This window comes from Scomber scombrus, chromosome 4 (assembly GCF_963691925.1).
Source record: "Scomber scombrus chromosome 4, fScoSco1.1, whole genome shotgun sequence".
Classification (NCBI taxonomy): domain Eukaryota; kingdom Metazoa; phylum Chordata; class Actinopteri; order Scombriformes; family Scombridae; genus Scomber; species Scomber scombrus.
Window position 1 is genome coordinate 2,871,758 of NC_084973.1, and position 23,175 is coordinate 2,894,932.

Sequence of the window (23,175 nt, forward strand, 5' to 3'; positions counted from 1 at the left end):
AAACATTTTTACAGTCATTCACCTTATTAATGCTAAACACCGTGACTGGCTGCCCCTGCACAACTGTTTTTGGCTTTAATAGCTAAAGGCATCAAACGGTTTCCATGGTAATCGAGGAAAAATGCACAAACGCAGCATTGTGAGTACACATGCAGTAGGAGGTAATTAAGTTACCAACAGTTCTTTCCAGACTGCTCAGACTACTGTGAAAGGACACCAGACGTTTTGTGACGTGTCCCTTAGTTTATAGATACAGTTTTCACTTTAATAATACCAGAGAAATTCACTATGTTCCTTGTAGGTTGTCAGCTTGTGTTCCATGCTGTAACACATTGTGGTTTTAAGAAGAAACAATGGTCACCGATGGTCAATTCGTGCTTTCCAAGTACGTGAGGTCTGGACTGTACACACTGCAATTTACGCCAATTGCACAAACAGGAATGTCTGTCTCGTGCTGTACTGTATCACTATCTCATCAAACTGTCACACACACCATATTCTTTTTTCACTTTTTCTTGTTGTTCTGCAATGAAACTTCTCAGCGTTCAGAGTGAAAGCAGCCCCATGTAAAACATTCATGGATGTTTTATAAAAGCTGGATACCGGACCAAAAATGGCTCCCAATCAGTCCTTTAAGAATTGCTAAGCTGGTACATACGCCAAAAAAGTTTCTAGCTTTGCTTCTATGTTATGTGCCCCAATAAATTTGCATAATGGTGTTCTCCTGCTATCCCTACCCACCCACAGATTCCTCCTCCTTGCAAAGGTTTTTACAAATATAATAATATAAAACCTCCATGGATCATAAATTAATACTAGAAAGAGTCCTAATTGACTTTGTTAGCAGTTCGAGGTGTCCTGTCGACAGTTTTACAGACGTCTTTTTTACAGAGGTGGTCTATGGGGAAAATGCTTTTGGACTGGAGGGAGGTTTTTCACAGCAATACTGCGAGTGACCGCTGGGAAAGATCGACTATAGGGTGAGTAGTGGCGCCCTATCCAACATCTATGAAATACATCTATGAAAACAATATAAGGGGCTTTGGTGGTGGCAGGCGTGTTAAAATGCCGGAGACACAATATATAACATTGAGTACTTTTAAAATGATGATTATGATACGGCTTGCTCATTCATGTACCCAACCTTATTGTAAGCGGATGCTCATTGTTTCAAACTTGACTGTTTTTGCTTCACTATCACCACACTCATCATCCCTATTTCCAACATCTGACAGCTGCTTCTTTTTTGCTCTGTTAATCCCACTGCATGCTACCTGCCCAGCACCAAAGACCAGATGGACAAAGTTAGTGACACAGAGGAGCATTTGGCAGCTAAAGATCCAGATATTTTTCTCAGTTTTTAAGGGAGAGTAAATATTGGACTTACATTTGTGAGATGGCTAGAAACACAACTCCAAATGAATGCTAACGTCGCTGTGTGTCTGCTAGATGTGTGAATAAACAACTGTTGGCTGACATTTTAAACTTTATATGGTGACGATATTTCAGTGTTTAAAACGTATTACACTGCCCCCAAGTGGCTGAAAGGTAAAATCAATGGATGCTACTTTAAAGGTATAAAAACTCCACCTTCACTACATTCAAACAGGGTAGGAAGTCACTCCTAAGTTATAATATATTCTGTATAATTACAAATCTACATGTGTTTGGCATTTAGCATTTAAGCTGCTACAGATTCTTATTCAGGAAAACAGTAGTATCTTACATTATGTGCTTCAGCATTAGCATGGGGCCTTCTTTCACTCAGCATGATCTGTACTACCAGGGCATCCTTCTACACCCAGTGGTGTACATGCTAAAGTGTTACCTAGGAGTCTTCTGTAAATACTTATGAAATGTTAATATAAGTAGGCTGACCAATTCAACAATTTCCCGTCATGGTTTTTGACTTTGATAAACTAATCAATAATAATTGGTTTGTCAATGTAAGCATAAAGGAAAATACTCTGAGCATCTGGGCAAACTTCAGTCAGCAGTTAGCGCAAAGCTGTCAAAAATCAACTCGGAGCCATTCCTCTTTCCTTTTTTCAAGGATTAAATAAACATTTTCCTATTCCATAGACCAAACCCACATTCTTGTGCTACGTGATGGCGTGGGCTGAGGAGAGGGAGTTCTGTCTGGATGGGGGGAAGAATATGTCGGTTTGCTCGACAGATGGGGCTGGTAAAGATTCCTCTCATACACAGCCAAGAAAACCTAGACATCAAATAATGAGAAAGGAGGGCTTGCTAAATTGGCATTTGTCTCGAGGGAAGGGCAGATGCCACCAGAGTGAAAACTACAAATCACCAGCTCTTTCTATCCTGTGCTATTTTCTCCCAGAGATAACCACATTAATCATTCTGGTCAACCAGGTCTGGACTGCAGAGGATGTAAAACTACATAAAGGCTGAGATCATGGAACATGATAATGACTGGAAATATGGCGATGGTGACCTTGTTTGGACATACTGAATATACAGTACATGAGTCGGTGGCAGGCATGCAAAAAAGAAGTTAGAGTTGGCAGTAAGGAAATCCAGACTGGCTTAAACATTTAACCAAAGTAGACATTAGAAAAATTACTTGACCCCAAATCTTGGTGAGTTAAACAGCATCCCTGCCAGGCCCCGCTTTACTCTGCATATATGAAAGCTTATATAAAAAATCTAAAAAAACCACAGCTATATTTTGAGTTGGTTTTGAGGTCAGCTCATGAGAGACTCCACTTGTTCTTGGATCACGTGCCAGCCTCCCCTCTATCCCTTTCCCATCTATTTAATTTCTCTTAATTAATTTCCTGTTTAGAGTTCAGATCGTCCTCACGTGTCTGTTTGCAGACATTTTAAAAAAAAAAAAGGGTTTTCTAACATGTGTGTCTTGTTTTGCCGCACTCCGGGGAAGGGGGTAGCCTTTCCTGAGCCTTCACTTGTCCGAAAGGAAAAGTGGCACAGATGGAAAAGCCATTAACGGGATGACTTGTACAGGAGAGTTGAAGGGGGCCCCCGATATGTTGAAACTCAGCCCTTTTTCACAGAGGTATATCCGAGTTCGTTCTACATGTTTTCTACCTCAAAAGTCCCTTTATCGCTCCAAAACTGAATTACTTTCTTGGTTCTGTTGCTGCTACAGTATGTGTTCAACCTTCTTTACCAGCTAATCACCAACTTAGCTGTTTTTGGTTCTGGGCAGGTAGCGTACTGTGTGTTATAAGAGCTTCTTTACTGAAAACCCCCTTCCTGTTGTTCTGGATACATTACCAACTAATGTCTCCCAAGGGATTGAATGATGAACTGCTACTCAATGTAATGTTGAACTTTTTCTCAGTGGGATGTTTTTAGAGAAGGCCAGATGTGTAGAATACTATATTACTATTACTACTATATATCTCAGATGAGTTTTTCTTGTCATACAGGGTCTTTTTACCTCTTTTGGAGTCTGTGTTATAATGTATAGGTGGCCTAGTGGTCATTACCATTGTCTCATTTCTAGGTTGTGTCCTATGTTGTATTTTGACCACTGATTAGATATGCTATTTATTGATCAAGTGACATTATGCTATTCAATGTACTGTTGACATCATCTACCAATAGTATCATTTGGAGGTAGACATGTAGTCACTTAAGTATGACTCTTGATCTACCTGTTTTTTAATATTGTGATGCTTTAAAAAACTATGGATGTGTTATATGGATGTCAAAAATGTATCTCTGCTGTATTTTACCATTTTGATATTTATATAATCTTTCTAAGTCTCATATGTTATTGTCTGATAGGTGACGCACACTATTTGCATTAACCCAAGGTGCACACCAATTAGTGAGATAGATCTTTCCAGCCCTCTCATTGGATGATCGAGGCAGCTCTTGTGTGTATGAATTACTGTGATGCTGCTCATGATTTTTTCAGTTGCACTTTCCTTTTCTTCCTTTTGACATTCCTTTCTTTAGTTTTTAATACCAACGAAAGCATTTGGACCGAACCAAAACAATATATTTGCTAGCTGTAACACTAAAACAGTGAGCTGAAATATGTTAAAATACTCCATAGAGCCAAGGGGAAGTGCAGAAAACTCTGCAGCAGGTTTGTCTCTACATAAAAACACTGATTAGTGCAGCTTTACAGCGGAAACTGACATCAGTAAGTACTAAATAACTACACAGAGGTGCTCAGAAGATGGCAGAAGCCAGTTATTATGAGAACCAGATGAAGATACTTTGCATTGAATGTAATTCACAGGAATTACTCAGAAATGATCCTCAGTATCCAGCCTTAGTTTAACCAAAACATGCTGCCGTGACTTATGGCCACAACAAGAAAGCACTGAAGTGATTCAGTGCCAGCTCGTCTGGGCACGACAAGACATAAATATTTTTTTTTTTAAACTGCAGCTGTGAATCACAGCAGGAGAGTCATCACAATTTGTTAGGTTGTTACTGATTTTGTTAATAAAGAGTAAAAACAAATAAATGAATGAGTCAAACAATGTTTTACTGACAAAGCTCCACTGTAATCAACCCCATAAGTATGTTCCAGTAAATACAAACCACCATTTACAGTAAATCAGACTTTTAATCAAAGCACAACACTATTTGTTCATATTATATATATATATAATGATGGATGATGAAGGTGAAAGTAGCAGTTTTAGGGGACAAATTCAAACTCATTTAGATTAACTGACTCTTCAAACATCCACCACAACAACATAATTAACTAAGTCGACCCTCTGTCCCATGGAGTTCTGGTGATTAAAGACACGTCTCTAAATGAACGCTATGATGATGATTAGGGCTGCAACATTAAGACGAGACACCAGAAGAAGTGCTTGAAGCTTGAAACAACAAACTCTGCCGGCTTCTGACGAGGTTCAGTGTGTTCACTTACTTATTTGACTTTTATATAAAACCAATACGGCTATATACTAAAACTCTGTGTTACATTAGCACACATGGAGAAGAGTCACACAGTCGCAAACCGACTTAGTAATAAAGCAATATGTATCAAAATGTTCCATATTAAGCTACTGATCAAACCAAACCATGTAAAGTACTGTACTGTATTGAATCCATTGATGGTGTGTTTTTATTACTTATGACTTCAACTTTTCATTAGTAAGGGGATAATATGTCATTTCTCTTTTAAAAATTCTGTCTTAATACATTTGTCATGGTTATGTTACAGTCTGGCTCTTTAACCTTCGTGTCGTCCTCCTGGGTCAAATTGACCCTGTTTGTTTTGACTGTTCCTCCTTTCCTTCCTTCTTCCTCCCTTCCTTCTGTCCTTCCTCCCTCCCTCCTTCTTTCCTTCCTTCCTTATTTCCTCCCCCCCTCCCTCCTTCTCTCTTTCCTTCCTCATTTCCTTCTTTCCTCTGTCCTTCTTTCCTTCCTCCCTCTTTTCCTTTCTCCCTCCCTCTCCTACCTTCCTTCCTTCCTTCTTTCATCCCTCCTTCTCTCTTTCCTTCCTTCCTCCCTTCCTTCTTTCCTCTGTCCTTCTTTCATTCCTTCCTCTTTTCCTTTCTCCCTCCCTCCCTCCTACCTTCCTTCCTTCCTCCCTCCTTTTCTTCCTTCCGTCTGTCCTTCCTCCCTTCCTTTTTTCCTCCCTCCATCCTTCTCTCTTTCCTCCCTCCCTCCTTCTCTCTTTCCTTCCTCCCTTCCTTCTTTCCTCTGTCCTTTCCTTCCTTCCTCCCTTCCTCTTTTCCTTTCTCCCTCCCTCCCTCCCTCCCTCCCTCCCTCCCTCCCTCCCTCCTACCTTCCTTCCTTCCTCCCTCCTTTCCTTCTTTCCTTCCTTCTTCCTCCCTTCCTTTCTTGACTCAAGGACAACAGGAGGGTTAATCCTTAGCTGTCATTGCCCACCAGTCCACCAGGTGCCCTCAGGCTTGTCTCCCTGTGTTGTAAAGACTGGACTCAGAGGCAGTCAATGCGCAGTCATTTCTTATGATGTTCTATTATTCACCTTAAGTAAATATACTGAGATTTAATATTGGGATATATGAACTTATGGGTTAAGTTTGTTGTTTTCTGTCTTCTTCTTCTTCTTCTTTTTTACGTGTCTATAATGAAATCCTAATTCCTGGCTGACATATTGATGATAATAATAAATGATATTAATGGTATTATTTTCAGAAGACAGCAGGATGAGATTGTTAAGTTTGTGTTGGAGGTGTTTTATCTCACACGTTCCTGTTCACTGTTCTCTCTTTCTTCTGCTTTCTGTTTTTTGGTTTTCTGTTTGCTGCTTTTCCCTCCTCTGCTCACCCACCCACATGCACTGTATGAGCCTCATTAGTCTTGCTCCGCTCCAACTGTTTCTCTCAGCCTATCAGCTCCTTGCCTGTTCCTTGTCTAATCACCTGTTCCCCATTCCCTCATAATTTCTGTTTGTATTCCTTGTTTTCCAGTTCAGTCTTTGTTGGGTCCTTTGTTCAGTTTGTTCTGCTCTGCTCTGTATTCTGTTTTCGACGTGCCAGCTTTGTTTTTGTGTTCTCGAGCCTAAAATAAAGACGTCATTCTTCAGCTTTGCTCTGCTTGCTGTCTCCTACATTTGAGTCCACCTGCTCAATTCCACATAACAATAATACTCAAATAACCATATTTTCACTGAATGAGTTATTGGTCCCAGTCATCATTCATCCTGTTCATACTGGCAGTGAATTGTGAATAGCATAAATTCCTACTGCAACACTGTAACAGATGGGGAACAAAATTCACAGTCCTCATTCTGTGGAGAAATGTATTTTCATATTTATAGTCATTATTTTCTCAATTTCATATTAGCTAGAAGCCTCGAGCTAACATGAGGCTTCCAGAGTTTGATGTATGACAAATCAAGTGGGTATCTTCCAGAGTTATAGTCCTTTTAGTGTTGCATTAAGTAAAGAAATATCTCTTTTAATCCATTTTTGGAATGGAAAGAGTCCCATTGCCCTTTCTTGCTTCCTCTCTAAGATGGAATGACAACATGCCATTACAAAGAGGCTAGTCTTGATATAGATTACTGCAGTCAATGAACTACCACTGATAATCTTGCTGTTCTCTATTGGCAACACTGACCAAAAGGGAAAACACTAAGAACTGCATGGTCCCATTTGCACTTTACAATTGAAATGTTTTCCTCATAGACCACCATTGTAAAAGAGATGTCTGTAAAAATGTTGACACCTTGAATTGCAAACAAAAAGGTAAATTATGACTCTTTCTGTTATTAATTTTTTATACACTGAGGTTTTATATTTATAAAACTTTCCTCGAGTCGAGAAAAGCTATTTGAAAATCAGTGACATCACCACAATGTAAAGTCTATGGGCTGAGCGGGAACACGGAGACAGAAGCAAGCACGGAAGATGGAAACTTTTTTTTATACCAGCTGAAAAATTCTTATAGGGCTGAATGGGTGCTATTTTTGGTCCGGTAGCCAGCCCTTATAGTACATCTATGTAGTTTAGCTTGCTAGCTAGTTTCTAACTTGACACAAATGTAACCGCCGATATTCAAACAGCAAGATCACTGATCGTACCAGCAATTAATCAGCTGTTGAGACCTCCTCAAACTACACGTCAAATGACAACCGATCTGGCAGAAATTCGGCTGAATTCTAAAATTAGTCAGGAGCTACGAATTCAGGTTAAAATCAGACAAAAAAACATAGACTGACTGGTATGGACGGACTACAAGTGGGACAGCAGGTTTATTATCTTCCAGCTTCACACACAGCTCTCTTACTTTGCTTTGTGGTTGCACTGAGGCTGATCCACAATGTGCTTTAGTTTTTCAGTAAATTTGGTACATAACTCTTACACAGTCCACAGTGGAGGAAAGACTACACTTGCCAGCAACAACAAAGTGCAGTGCTTAGGAACATATGGTTCCAATAGAGATCTTCTACAGCTCTCTCTGCTAACAGAAAACACCTCGCATTTAGAGGTACATAGCAAGACACTGTATGCTTTTCAGCTGTGAGCATTCAAAATGTTTTCTGAGAGGGTTTGTTTCGCCTGTAGTCAAGTCAAGGTACATCTTTGTTGTAAATTATTTTTTATAGGTCCCTAACTGGACCTCGAGAATTAAAAACATGTCTAATTAATACCCAGTCTTTCATTGGAGCTGGCTGAGGCACACAAAATGAGGATAATGTGTTTTCAAAGATAGCGATTACAGAATGCAGAGAATGTTGTGTCAGTGTGCAGTTCCTCCTTTAAAATCCATTAAAAGAGTCTTTGTTAACAGACTGGAAACAGATGTTACACAAAGCTGTGACAAACCTTGAACTGGGGCGTAAATTACAAAGACAAGGATTGTATGGAAATGAACTGCTTTGATATGGCATATGAAGCCTAAGTGATATTAAAACATGGAAAATAAAGACATACTTAAGAGTGATTTTAGGATGCAAGGACCTGACTGGTGGTATTGCTTGTCTCATTTTGCATTTTAAAGTAAAGGTCCTAAGCAGAGTAAATCAGAAATATTAAAGCTGATGAGGTTTATAACATGACGCAACAGCAAAATACAAAACAGAGTGTTCAGGTTTGATGTACAAATACTCTAAAATGAATCTGTTTTTCACATTTTCTTCTCTGTACTGTACCTGCAGGTGTGGCAGGTTAGATAAGCCATCTGCATGTCTGCAGACACAGCCCAAACTTAATGGAGATCGATTATGCCAATTTGCAGCTCTGGGACTCCATCCGAGTGGCTCTGCATGAGTCTAGAGCTGGATGATTCATCAAATTTTACTTTCAATTATGATTTTGGCTTCTTATGATTACGAAAACAAGATAATTAAGATTATTGTGCCGCATTCCGTTTTGCAATGATGTTCTGGTTTTGTCTTTTGTTACATATTGAGTGCATTGTGTGTCGGAGCAGCTGGACAGCGCAATGAGACGAACAGTGCAAACTAGCAGTCCAATGTTATACTATTATTATTATTATTTTTTTTTTTTACACTTTTTTTTTTTTCTTTCAGGCGAATTAAACTTTAAGGTAATCTACTGTTAAAAAGACACGTTTTTTTTTAAAAGTTTGATGAATGCATAATGTTTCCAAAATCGATGAGTAACCATGTTAAATAATCGTGTTCTTAATTGTTACCATAATAGTGAATGGACCTTGAGTTTTGATCGTTGTGTCAAACTCATGTTAAGAAGGTCATGAACTTTGATTCTTACATTTTTAAGCAAACATGAAAGAAACTTGGCCAAGGCTGAAATTGATGCTCGCTTTTAAACATTATTTAAACCAAACATCTGAACATGTAGCAAAGTCTGACATCGGCTCAATTAGCAAAAGTACAACAGATAACAGCTGTTACACATTGTGACAGAGAGGGGGAAACAAAGACAGCTGTGGAGAAGAACCACAAAGAAAACTACCAGACAGAAAGAACAAGAGGTTTGTGGCCTCTTCAACAATAGTCTATTCGATGTAACAAATCTGTTTTGGACATGACAAAAAAAAACACCATAAAACTAATCAAAGGCCTAACATCCTCAGACATTGACGCATGTGTATCAGCTTGACTCCGGTCACGGTTCAGCGTGACTACACTCAAAACAATGGAAAAATGCCATAATGCTAGTGGAGTCGAGCAGTAAACTTGTGCGTTTTGCATGGAGCAGATGACCATATAAAGACATCCGTCATGAGCTGATATTAGCTTGGGCTGAAAGTTGAAAAAAACTGTTGGAAACTGAGTGTTCAAAGCTGTGTGAAGATGATGCTTTTTGCTCACAGGGATTTCTTCTACATACGTTAACCCATTGTACTTGTGGTTTTTAACACTTTGACCATATTTTAATGTGAACATCTGACATTGTAACATTATATATGTAATTGAAACTAAGAAAAAGCATAATAGGCCCTCTTTAACATTTTTGTGCACACACAGGTACTAAAAAACAGGGTACTATGTGCTAAAAAAGGCACACAAACCTCACTGTACAACACAAAGAACAGCTGTTTGTGTCACTGTGGTTTTATTCATCTTTTCACAAGTAATGCCAGCATTTTCAAACACAGATATTAGTAATCTGAGTCATATGCATTGTTTCACAAGTAGATTGGATCACGTTTAAGCATATCCACTAATATAAAATCCCAACAGCAAACGGGAACATTTGAGACTGGGTTCTGGACTCTCAAATTTTCACAGACATTTGCAAATATTTTTTAATTAAAAAATCTAAACTCAATGTCTACCTACTATTTTAGGCCTCAAACATGCATCAAAACACCTAGAAATCCACTTTTCTTTGTTGTAACATAAGTTCATAACCTCTGGGAAAGTAAACTCCCCCACAAGAGATCCTCCACTCACACTGATGTAAGATGGAGTGGTTAATTTTAGGAAGAGAATCTCCAGAGGCTAAACATCCGCCTGCGTTGCACTGTGGGAATGTGATGCCTCGGGGTGAAAACTTTTACGTAGCTGCAGAAACATCTACGAGCCATGTGAAAAAAAAAAAAGATTGTGACACAAACAGCTGCCATGCATTAATCCAATTTCATAGTGAAAATGAGCTGAAGGGCTGACAAGGCGATTTATGCCAACCTAGCACAGCGCGGTTGGTGGTTTTACAGGGAGAAATTGGAAGATTTGACCTTAAGGCCTCAGAGGGGAAAAAATGACATAAGAGGGGAAAATGGGAGTTGTAAAGTCTGCTTGGGGTGACTTCATGGCGGCTTGTAATCTACTTATGAGAGCAAAAGTGGGACAGAAAGTGAGAAAGGAAGGGAAAATAAAAGATGCAAGAAAAGAAGGGAAAGAAATAAAGATTATAATGTGAATAGAAGGGACTGTTAATGCCCACATTCAGATTTCATTGCTTCCTGTTCTAACATGACACCCACAGGTGATTAGTCAAGAACAAGACAGCAGACTAACAGGTAAACTGAGCAAGTATAGACATTTAGAATCAGCAAGATATTTTTCCACTACCCAAACTATTCATGATGAGCTACTAGTACATCAGTGCTCTCAAGTTTCATGAAAAGTTTGGCGTGAGATTACACAGACATCAGGGAGGCGCGCGCAGTCACTGAGTTGGGATGTATGGATTACATTCTGTATATAATATATTGATTTGCGAGGTGGGATCTATCACTTCTCAGCGTGAGAAACGATAGGTGTGGCGTGAGAGCGTGTGAACTGCTTCAGATGCGTGTGTCTCACGGTCAATGCGTGAGACTTGAGAGGTCTGAGTACATGTTGAGCTGGGTTTCTGTGAAAGTTTCGACGTTCATTTGAGACAGGGAAAGGGATCTAGCTTTAATTTCCCTATATGACTACGGCTTATTTATATATATGTGTTTATTAACTAATAAAATGACTCAATATGATACATTTTTTTCTTTGCGCTAATGGAGAAAAAACAGAGAGTAACAGAATTAAAATATGGTTTTATTCACCAAAACTGTCTTATTTTGATTGACGTTCAGATGGAACATAATAAGGTTGCAAATTATCAACTTTAAATCTAAACACTTTGACAATTAAATCTACATTTATGTATTTTTAGACAACTGGAGGCAGTGCGACACAACGTTAGCATGTTATGACCATATAAAGTTGGCTATGTGCCTACATGGCTACGTTAACCTGTTAGCAAACAATTCTATATTTAGCTAGCAGGCGCAACATTAGCATTGCTTTGGAGTCCGGCAACTTCAGTAACACAAGTCCAATATTCAATACTCACTCTCCTTTTAGGTCTGGTGCTGGGCAGGTAGTGCATAGTGTATGAGAGCTTTGACTAAATATGTTAAAATTGTTCTTTGTGCTAATAGAAAAAAACCAGAGAGTAAAAAACAGCATGTAAGATTTTATTCACCACAAATACTCTTTGCTGTCTTACTTTTGATTGACGCTCAGTTGGAGCATTATAAGGTTCATATATTTAACTGCAAATCTAAATCCTTTGAAAATTAAACCTAATTTAATGGACTTTGGGTCAATTGGAGGCAATGCGACACAACATTTGCTTGTTATGACCAAGTTGACATGGCTACCTTAAACTGTTAGCAAACAATTGCATATTTAGCTAGCAAGCACAACATTAGCATAGATTTGGACATGTTTCCGTCCAACTTCCGGAATTCACTCTCTTTTTTTTAGCTGTGTTTCAGTGGTAATATCTGGTTTGGTGCTGGGCAGGTAGTGTACAGTGGGTCTTTGAGAGCTTTGGGTGATGAGACTAATGGCGCTTTTCCACTATACAGTTCTAGCACTACTCGGCTCGACTCGACTCGGTTTGGTACTGTTCTCCATTACTTCTTAGTACCTCCTCAACATGGGTGGGGTCATCATAGCACGCGTGCCACCACACACAGTTCCGTATGCACCTTGTCGAAGGACCACGGTGTAGTTCTGCGCATAGGTTCCATGTTAACTCGCGTAAAACTACTAAAAAAGTACCAGGTACTATCAAGTCGAGTCGAGCCGAGTAGTGCTAGAACTGTATAATGGAAAAGCCCCATAAGGTGTGGACCAAAACTACTAGTTGAAAGGCACCAAAACACCCTGTAGAGGTGAGGGGAACTGCAGAGTTGATGACAGCTTTCATGTGGTTTCATCATAACTTTCCACATGACAAAAATGATTAATCTAAAAGGATATATTGGTGAAGCTTTAATGTTTTTTATACCAAATAATAGCTTCATATTTCTGAGTACACAGTAATAGCTGAGGATGACACATGTGAGCACACAGTACCAACAATTTTAGATGCCTCTAATAATTATTTTAATTGTCGCGTGATCTGCAGATTATTTTCTTCATTGTAGGGGTGATGTCATGAAATTGCTCGCTTTTGTCCAACGAAACAATTCATAACCTAAAGATATAAAGCAGACCACACTTGAGAAAAATATTATCCAACATTATAAACCACTTTCCCCATTTTCTTTTTCCGTCTCAAAAGCTTTTGATTACTTATAATTGAGGACACTTGCAGCAAAAATGGCCACAATGATTACAATTCTCAGCCCTAATTACATCTCTCCAGAGTTGCTAGACTGATGACAGACATCTCCACAATGCCCCCTTTGTGTAGTCAGTCTCCACACATCAGTTGACATTTTCCCCATTAAGAAAAGAATTCCTCTTATTGTCATTGCACAGAGAAAAACACACAGAGAAAGTCAAACAACTGTGAATATTCCTGCTGCTTCTGTCCTGCCCAAAATGTAGACTGGAATAAATCAGGTTGAGAAAATCTGACTGAAACACTGTTTACATCATTTTGGATAAATGGGTCAGCCTGTTGGTGCAGTGTGGAAATGGGCACTGCCAAACATCACATTTCATAAACCCTGGAATTTCTTAATGTTGAAATTGGTTTAAAAATGGAATGAAATGCCTGCGCATGATCGCAGGTCAGACCTCAGAAAATTATTTGCTGCCACTTTCTGCATCAACTGAAACATTGAGACCAGGCAGCAGACTTCCTCTAAAGCGCGACAGAAATATAAATACACACTGGTGGGATGACATGGTAAATAACCCAAAAGCGCAGAACTGAACACTGGGTGTCAACTGGGTGTTGTTTACTGTCTGTTTGACCGTGACACAATGCTAAATATACAACCACTGGAATCCATTCAGTAAACTCTGACGACCACAAACTCTACAGCTCACGTGGAACACTTGTTAGGTCAAAAAACTGGGAACACTCAAGATGCAACCTCTTTTATTTCATCAATGTGACAGGACAAAGCACTCCCAGAGAAGGAATCTGAGCACACATGTTAAAGGTCAGCAACACGTGCATGCAAGGGTTCATGTTTCACCTCCCTCTTAGCTCACTCTAGGGGTATTTCCTTTATGGTTGACCAGCTGGTTATTGTGCTGAGCTTACAACCACCTGAGAAGATGGCGGTGCCTCCACATCCAAGCTCCTTATCCGTCCTAGAGCCTACTAATCATTCTGTACCACAAAACCCCCAGCGACATGTCGTCATGGCTTCCATTACACACCAGAATATGCCTGGGTGAGTCACCAGATTACCACTTCCAGATGATAAGGCTGAGCCCGACTGTGTGGCAGCAGGGCCCGGCAGTGTTTTATACACTGGAAGACCACATGACCCCCTTTTTTAGTGAATGGAAAAGCTGAGTGGGATTTTCAGCCACTATCCCGGCTTGACTCCAGACGTCTAGACCTCTCCAGAGAATCATAATCTTTACCGTTTGTCTCTGTAAAACCTCTGCAGAGGAAGTCTGCTAGAGGCATCTGTTCCCACAATGCAGATTTAAAGCAGATTGTATATTCAAACTTTAACAAACTCTACAGTCACAAGGAATTCATCCGACAAGCTCGGCGACTCGGCGGATAGTTTTTCAATTGGAGCCAACCATAACAACCCCCCAAACCCCACACCAGTTGCTTTTGGAAAAGAAAAAAAGCTTCTCCTGGGCTGTCCACATATGTTTTGAGGACATTTTGGAAAAAAATACTATATTAGTTTTTAAACACTTCACAGAGGCAGAGGAGTGGGTCACGACTAGAGACAGAGGCAGAGATTCAGCTCTGGTCTGCGGTTCGCTCATAACATTGGAATGTGGCTTCATGGGGCCTGCACAGTGAGCAGAAAGATAACATTCAGCTTTAGGTGGCAATTAGATGCAAGCTTATTGGCCAGCCCAGAGAGCCACGCTCAGCAGGGCCTTTAAACGTCCAGCCAGACAACTCTGACAGTTATGAGAGCAACACCTAACAATTACCCGTTTAACTTCACTCTCACTGACACACTCGAACTGCAGGCCATTTAAAAAAAGGACTGTTGTTAAAACAAAGAGTCAGGGGGTGGGTTATTGACTTTTAAGTGTGCAGAACTGTTTCCAGCCAGGAAAGATTTATCATTTAAAAGGACACTCCGCTGATCTTTTTACGCCTCAGAATTAGTTCAGTCATCATGAGGAGCTTGTGAAAACATCTGTGCAGTATGTTTTCTGCAGCTCTGGTGGACATTTATCAAGTATGAGAAATTAATCCAGATTATGTCATCAGGGTTATCACAATTTAAGCTTGGAGACGTCACATTTTGAATGGATTTCCTGTGTTACAAACAAAAAAGATAACCATTTGACATCTACAAGGCAGGGATGGTTAAAGGAAGACAGGCTATTAAACTGCATAAAAGGAGGTGTAGGTGCAGTGTTTTTGAAGCTTAACGCATACTAAAAATGACTAAAGGCACTAAAAGTCATATCTTAGACTCTTCTGCTTCTATTTTTGTCCTATTTTCCTATTTACCGTTTTTCCATCTTTTTTCCTCCCCCAAATTCAATGAAAGTGTAAGACTATATTGAGATCCACTTTAACTATCAACTAATTACCTCACTAAATGTACTGATTAATGCATAACCTTTGCATGGGTTGAGATTTGAATCATGAATAATCATTAAATAATGATTTTTAAAAAGGGGAATAATATGCTTATCTGCAACTGAGTCACTTTGTCACTTTTGCTGGGTCGGACAAGGTAACATTTCTGTAACACTTTGAAGTCTGAATCAGTACCGTCATGTAAAAAGTCTGGAGCAAGACAAGTTTCAGTATACAGGTAGAGATCTTATGACCACTGTTGTGTTAGATCTTATGTGTGGATGTTGCATCGTGCTCATGCTTTACCTCCACATGGTTGGGCAGGGTGTTGACAAATTTAAATCCCGGGATCCTTTTGTCGCTGCACACCACGCCTACGTCTTCACTGTGTTTGCAGTCCGAAACACCGATCCCGTTGGAGGGACACAGCGCCAGGGTCTTTTCTTTGCCAGTGCAGTGCAGATTGTCGAACCAGATGGGTCCTGACGAAACAAAAGAGAGGTTCATCGGTGCTTCCGTGGGGAGAGAGATTTTCCCCTTCAGTTGTGGAAACAACAGAGGAAAAATAGATTTCTCCTCAAGGCTAAGATAGTTTCTCCAAAAGTTGTGGAACATTTATCATGAAGCAGTTTCCGATTAGTAATGGTACAAATAAGTCATGGAAGATCCAGAACCGGGGTTAAATCAATATACGGTGTGTTTCTATTTCTATTGTGCAGAACACGATGATGTTTGTTTGAGTACATATTTATTACACAGATTTATGAATGGAAAAGTGTTTAATATTTCTGTATTGAGGGAACAGTGCTTTACTTCACTCAAGTATCTGAGCAGTAGTTATCATATTCCCTCACTGGTGGACCCTCTATCACATCCACCTACCTTCTCCTTTCCCATACTTGGACGATGGTGACCATGAGACAGCCTCCAGGTAACCCAGCTCCCGGCACACCACCTGAGCAGCGTGGATAGTGAAGTCATCATCACAGACAGTTCCCCACTCATTGTTGTAGAAGACCTCCACGCGGCCCTCGTTGTGTTTCCTCTTATCTCCCGCCAATCGGAGCTGAATCCTGGGCGTGTCCGGTGCCAGCTGTGGGGGGGTGTATTGTTCCTGGACTGGCTCCGGGTAGCCCGGAGGGTAGCCGAGCTGTTCATACTGGCCAAGGACCAGCTGTAACAGCACTAATAGATTGAGCGTGCAGCAGGGCAGGTACTGTGTGGCCATCATTTTGGTCACAACTGATGAGGAGACAAAGAGAAGAGCACTAATTAAAATTCCATGGCAACATTTAGATCGTATTTCATAATGATGTTTGCTGTTTGTTTGGAGGAATCAGAGAAACAGGATGGTGTTTCAAAGTTAAAGGGGCACTCCACTGATTTTACCAACACATCCCCATAATTAAAGGTAGGGTTGGTAATGTTGGAAAGCTAGCAAGAGAGCTAGCAAGATTTGAAAATAGCACCTCCTCCTGCCTCCACCCCGCTGCTCCCCCTCCCGTCAGTGAGTCCGTCCAAGCCACGCCCCCACAAACCGGCAACAGCGACTGGTGAAGACTGTGCACGTGCGAAGTAGGCAGGGAGAGAGGGGGGCGGATGCAGAACTAGACATGAAGGCACCTGATTGGTTTTTGCTTTTCGGTGCGAAGAGCATGGATTGGTCGGAGTTTTATCAGTCCTGTGGCTGCCACAGAGGTCTGATTTTTTCCGTTCGTTTTTCTAAAGACATAATGTTTTCATACCTATGATAATAGAAGGACCATTTCACCCAGTATAACAAAAAGTGCTTCTGAACGGGATTTCCAACCCTACCTTTAAACAAACAAACACATAATCTAAAATTCAGCCAGCAAAAAACAACCTATGGCTACCTTTACGCCATCTAGTGGCCATTGTAATGCACTCCAGAATGACTCATAGGACCGTAATATGCCGCTTTCCAAAACCATAACAAATCACAATCACATAATAATGATGTTTTAATAGTGCAACAATGCTGTGGTTAAGGTTTGGTTATGTTTAGGCACAAAAACCACCTGTTTAGGGTTAGAGAAAGACCATGGTTTGGGTTAAAATGATCACTTGAAAAGTGGCATAAAGTTACACAACCTTCATCCTCACAGCAGCAGTGAACATCACAATGGAAAATTTGGCATTAAGGTTCATTATGCTAAATGTAAGATCCAGTGTTTTTTGGAGATTGACCCATGATTTTGGAATTAAAGTCAAGTGCCTCTGCTGTTTGGGTTTTGAACATACTTTTTTTTTTGTGGGGGGGGGGGGGGGGGATACGAGAGTGGGCGCTATGCTTCTGTAAAAACACTGCCATTATTGGCCAGGACAGAGTTATTTACCTTTAATTCTTCTGCAGTCTCCACTCAGGACGTACACAGTGAGGAATGGAGGACACTACTTGCTTAGCCAATGTGACATGAATAGCCTCTTAGCTGCTAATGTGAAGTGTGACAATACTGAGGTCAAAAAAATGATCAAGGTCATTCCATGTATCACATAATAAGTCCATATATAGACATGATGATGTTGATAATTACGTTATTGTATGAAATGTCAATAATGTAATTATTGGACAGACCTAACAAGTGGTAAAATCAACATTTTTGAAAACAAGCTCACACTGGTTGAGTCTCTCCAGCTCTCATCAGCCTCATTTCAAGCAGCATCAGGCAGCTTCTATAACAAATCTCTGATGACCACACCGAGCAGGTCAAGAGACAGATACTTTTTCTCAGAAGTGGGCAGAGGCAACAAGTTGAAGAGTGTTAACATTAGACTTACACAACTCCAAATAAATGCTAAAACATTCCCACAACTTAGGGCTTCTTTCACTGCCCACAAACAGCTACAAATGTACTATACAGCTTTCTCGCTTTTGATACGTTTTCAACAAAATGCACATCATACTTGGGATGATGTAAGAAGCATTACTTTCTCACAGGACTTTAAAACCACAAATGGAAAAGATTTCACAACTGGCTATGGGTTTGATTATCATTGCAATCGTTGTTTTGGATTTGTGTGAATAGATGATCATGGAATACTTTTGTCTGACTGAAATTCACATCATGAGCCCAAGAAATACTGGGCTTCCCACAGAGGAACACTGATATTTGGCCACGCCACTGCTTCTATCTATCTTCTTAAAGGGAAAATAATAAATCACGTCCACCAGTCAAACAATGATATAACCAAGAGTTCATGGCTGGATGGAACACGCCTCAAAAATGTGCGCGTGTGAAATCACTCACTTATTCATCACCAGCTGTTTCCCTGCAAACCAATCAAAAGTTTAAAAGCTCAAGATCTTCTGCTTTTGTGTAAAAAAACATCTGGGGGGGGGGGGGGGGGGGGGGGGATGATCTTCCAACTACAGGGTTTCTACTTTCCTCATTGTAACGTGGCAGTGGTTACACAAGCTAGAAACAACACGCGCATTACAGAATGAACAGATGGAATGAAGCTTGCAGCCTCTGGGTCTGCTCAGTGTGTCAGTCCAAACAGCGATGTTGTCATTAGGAAGACATTGTCAGCATGTACATAAAGACAAAAGGTTCAACTGAGGTGATACATACAGAACTGACATTTGTTTCCATAGAAAACTAATTTAATAACTTTTTGAGCAGAAAAAACTCATATTAAGAGAATGACCAACCAATAGGCAACATCTAATCAAACAGGGCAAAGTAGCCAGGATGTTCTGATTGAACTTCACTGAAGCAGAAATGCTGAAACCTGAAACCTGTGATGCCTCAGACACACTCACAGATGTTTCTGAACAAGAGAGATCATGCTCATGAGAAAATTAAAAATGTAAATCAAAGCATACAGCTGAATAAAAAACAACACCTCCATTATCTTACTGGCAGTGCTGCCATGATAAAGGTTGCATATAAGAAAAGTTGGAAGGTCTTTTGATACCCTAAATCCTATATATACATGCTGCTTTCACCTTGGTGGAAGTCTGACACACGAGTCCCACCTGCTGCTGGAGGGCATCTATGCACTGGTTGAAAAGGTCAAAATGTCAGTTTATAAGAATGTCAACTGCTCTTCTCGCGCCCCTCTTCTAAAAGCGCTCGAATAAAAGCTCTACTATGAGAGTAAGTGTTGAGGAAAAGGTTCAGATTTCAAGGCACCAAAACAAGTCCAGATCTACTTGCTTCCATTATTAAATCAGACACGGATCTCTCTTGAACTCGCTCTTTAATTTGAACAATTTCAAGATGGTTTATCCCACTGAATGATCCAATTTCATCAATAAAATGTCAGAAAATACTGAATACAATTTCCAAGAGTCCATGTTAACATCTGGAAATTGATTGTTTTGTTCAACTAACAATTTAAAATCCAAATATATTCCATTTATATTGGGCTTAAAAGGAGAAAAACAGCATATCCTCACAGTGTAAAAGCTGGAACCTGCAAATGATGACATTTTTGCATAAAAAATGACTAAAACAGGGCCTAATTGATTATTACAAAACCTTTGACAATTAATCTTCTGATAATCAACTAAGCTATTATAGGACTGATTGTTCTATCTATATGTTATATATACAAAGCAGACAAAGACAAAGCTGTGTAAATGCTGTAAAAACTGAAAAAGATTTCTATAATTCTGATTAATATGTCATTACTGTGCATATTTAATAACTTACATGTCTTAATCCTTTCACAGATAATACAAAGATCAATGCAAAACTTGATAAACCAGCCACTAAAGATCAAAACTTAAGACGATGAAAACCCTGCAGTTACATCACAACTTCAAAATCATCACAGCTGACCACATAGACATATGAAGTCTCTATAATAGAGGCTACAGCTTTAATATTCACTTTCTTGAGATGACATTCACATATTTTCCAGACTCTAGATTAACTTACTTTAGTTGAGAGGACCGTGGAGCTCCTGCAGGCTGCAGTAAGAGGCAGAATGCAGCTCAGTGCGTGCAGACCAAAGCCCAAAGTCAGCAGCTTCTCCTCCGTCTCCCCCTTAACTTTCACTCCCTTATACAAATCTCTGGCTTTGGACCGGAGCAGCATGACCCCGCCCACTGACGCCCACCTTTGCGATGACCTCACCAGAGATGGATCGGGACCTGGGAGCCGTTATTATTATTTTATTTTTTCTACCACCCGCATCCCGCGAAGACCCACCCCTACTCTGCCTCTGATTGGCTTTAACTCTAATACTCTTACTCTATTACCCAACCATCTCACTCCCCACGTCTTAGGCAACGAGCACCAGCCAATCCGAGGCACAGTAGGGAGGGTCGTTGAAATAGCGGACCCGACTTGAACGCAACGGTACATTAATAGTGTACGGATGTATTATGTGAAGCGGCGGTGCTGCTTTCAATGACTGTCTGATAAAACTGTAAAAACGAAATGAAAAGTAAACGAGGCACTATATTTACCAAAAATAATACTAGTTGTTGGAATACGACTTCATAATACAATATAGTCCAATAAGTTTAGGGTTATTAACTGTGGTGGAGGAAGTGTCCAAACTTTAATACTGAGTAAAATACAAACTTTTTAAAGGCCAAGTTAACTTAAAACAGCTATCAATATTTGTATATTACAATGGTAGTGGTTTGATGTGTGGTAGGGGTCATTTGCACTGATCATTACTGGACCTCTCCTCAGCTCTACAGAGCTTTTTAACACCTTTCAGCAGATTGTTTTGGTTTTCCAGCCAACAGCTTTACTGTTTTATTTTAATGTCACTTGGTTTATTTTGACAAGCCCACTGTAAGTTACTATCTGGCAACAAAAAGAGGCAGACAGATGTTCTTAGCAAATAGCTGAGAAACTGACTCATTATTTTTTTTTTTACAGATGGTGAATACAGTGCAATCAGCTCAACAGCCAGATGATGTCAGAGAAAGAGTATAAAGAGATAATATGTCAATTTTCTGGTCCTAGCTTGCGTCCACTGCCCCCCGCTGGCCCAAGTCAGCTATTGCATGTTTTACTCTGCTAATATAATGTGGTTCATTCTTTGCTAAGTGCTTTTATTTAATTAGAAAAAGATTAAGAGCAGGTTTTGCTGTAATTTTAAGCAAAGAAGATAGCAGTGGCTTATACTTTTCTGGAAATATAATCATCTCTTATATAGATCATATTTGTACTTTAATTCACTGTGGCACATCAATAAATAAAATATTGATCAAATCATACCATAAAGAAAAATATATGTGGGAAGATGGTTAGGAGGCATTTTACCATAAATCACTAGGGGGTTTCATATGTAATGTAATGGCCCAGATTTTATTTATTTAATTTAGTTTAATTTAAGTTAGTAAATCATTCTGCCCACCAATTTAATCTTTTCTACCATTATCAAATATCATAAAATGAAAAAAGTCCCTTTTAACCTTAGAAAAATATGTATCATCACTTAACACAAAACAGTAATCCTAACTAGTAGGCTACTATACATTTAGTTTTTATTATCACTCAAAGAAACAATCACAGAAATTATCACACAAAGAAAAAGTATGGATTTCTTTTTGCTCTCCTTAAAATTCTGCCCTTCTCCTTCTCAACCCATTCAAAAGAAGAAATTCTGAATGAGTTATTGGATTTTCAAGTGCTTTTGGCTGCAAGATGATAATTAAGCTAATGCATTCTTATTTTGGTGTCTGCCTCATTTCGGAAATAAGAGGCACAGAGCTGCTCTGTATATGAAAATGAAGTGGAGAAAATGTCCATCAGGTAAGCAGTTATAATTATAATTTATACTATTTTATTATAAGAATTTAGAGTCATTGGTTAATTATTATGTCTGTGGCAATACATTAGCAGATATCCACACTGTTTAATCATCCATTTGTCCTCGACTACATATCCGAATGTACACAAAAGCAACTTAGAACTGTTGTGGATAAAAGGATTTTTGCCTGTCAATTTCTTTCTTCACTCTGCACTCGTTAGTAAAATTGTATATGATGTAGAATGGTTGAACACTGATTACAAGAGAGCAGCATAAATAGCTTGTAGGTCTTTGAACTCTTCACTGGACTGGACTCTGCTGCCCCCTGGTGTAAGATAGATCAGGACATGCTTTCCTCCAATAAAGTGGCACACACTGTAGAGCGCTGTGGCCAAGTGTAACAAATTCAGCTTATGTTCCACTTCATTTATATATAAAAAAAGACATGTTTAGATAGCTTAGCTTTGTTAGGTCACCGTCTCCTCCAGGATTTTCTCCTCACAGTCAAAGACAGATTAGTGACTCTGCGGTACAGCTTTGGCAGTGTATTATTTTTTAAGTGAACAGGAGGAAATCAGAGCGTGTTATGTATGAGCGGAGCTGTGGTTGTCTGAAACGAGACAAAGACAGCCAGATTGCAGAACGGTTAGTTTTTGCCAGGAATCTTTTGGCCTCTAAAACACTCACTCGTGCGTGAAGTGTCTTGAATATGAAAAGGTTTAAGACAAAGAGAGAGCAATGAAAGTCAGGCAGGCATTACCATTTGTGGCTTTTGTCAAGGTGTGTAGCATTTGATCGTGTTCCACTCTTCTATTCTTTTGCTCTCAGCCATTGCAGCATCAGTGTACATCAGACCTTTCATAGCTGAGAAAAATATGAAACATCAAGCAGTGATTGATCATGATCAGTGTTGCGTGAATTATCTTCATCCTCTTTCATTTTTTCACTTTTTCAAGCCTTGGCTGCCACAGTTTTGATCAGGGGTCATGTGTCACCAGTCTGCGTCCCACCTTGTGTCTTTAACGTTCACAGATCCCCTGCATCGGTCCCTCCTGTGTATTCCTGTGTTTAAATGCATGGAAACCACCTGGGCTATAAACAGGACTTG

The 23,175-nt window shown here is 39.7% G+C and overlaps 1 protein-coding gene across 1 annotated transcript in view; it reads right to left on the reverse strand.

Annotated features, from left to right (window-relative positions):
- The window catches only part of loxl2b (lysyl oxidase-like 2b), a 47,209-nt gene extending 26,883 nt beyond the window's left edge, over positions 1-20,326 (reverse strand). Inside the window, exons 1-3 of the mRNA XM_062417167.1 lie at positions 20,234-20,326; positions 16,209-16,568; positions 15,633-15,808 (exon numbers count right to left, since the gene is read on the reverse strand). Of these exons, the coding sequence (XP_062273151.1) occupies positions 15,633-15,808; positions 16,209-16,557 (525 nt within the window). The 5' untranslated portion in view covers positions 16,558-16,568; positions 20,234-20,326. The remainder of the gene's footprint in view (positions 1-15,632; positions 15,809-16,208; positions 16,569-20,233) is intronic.
- Between the last annotated feature and the right edge of the window lie 2,849 nt (positions 20,327-23,175).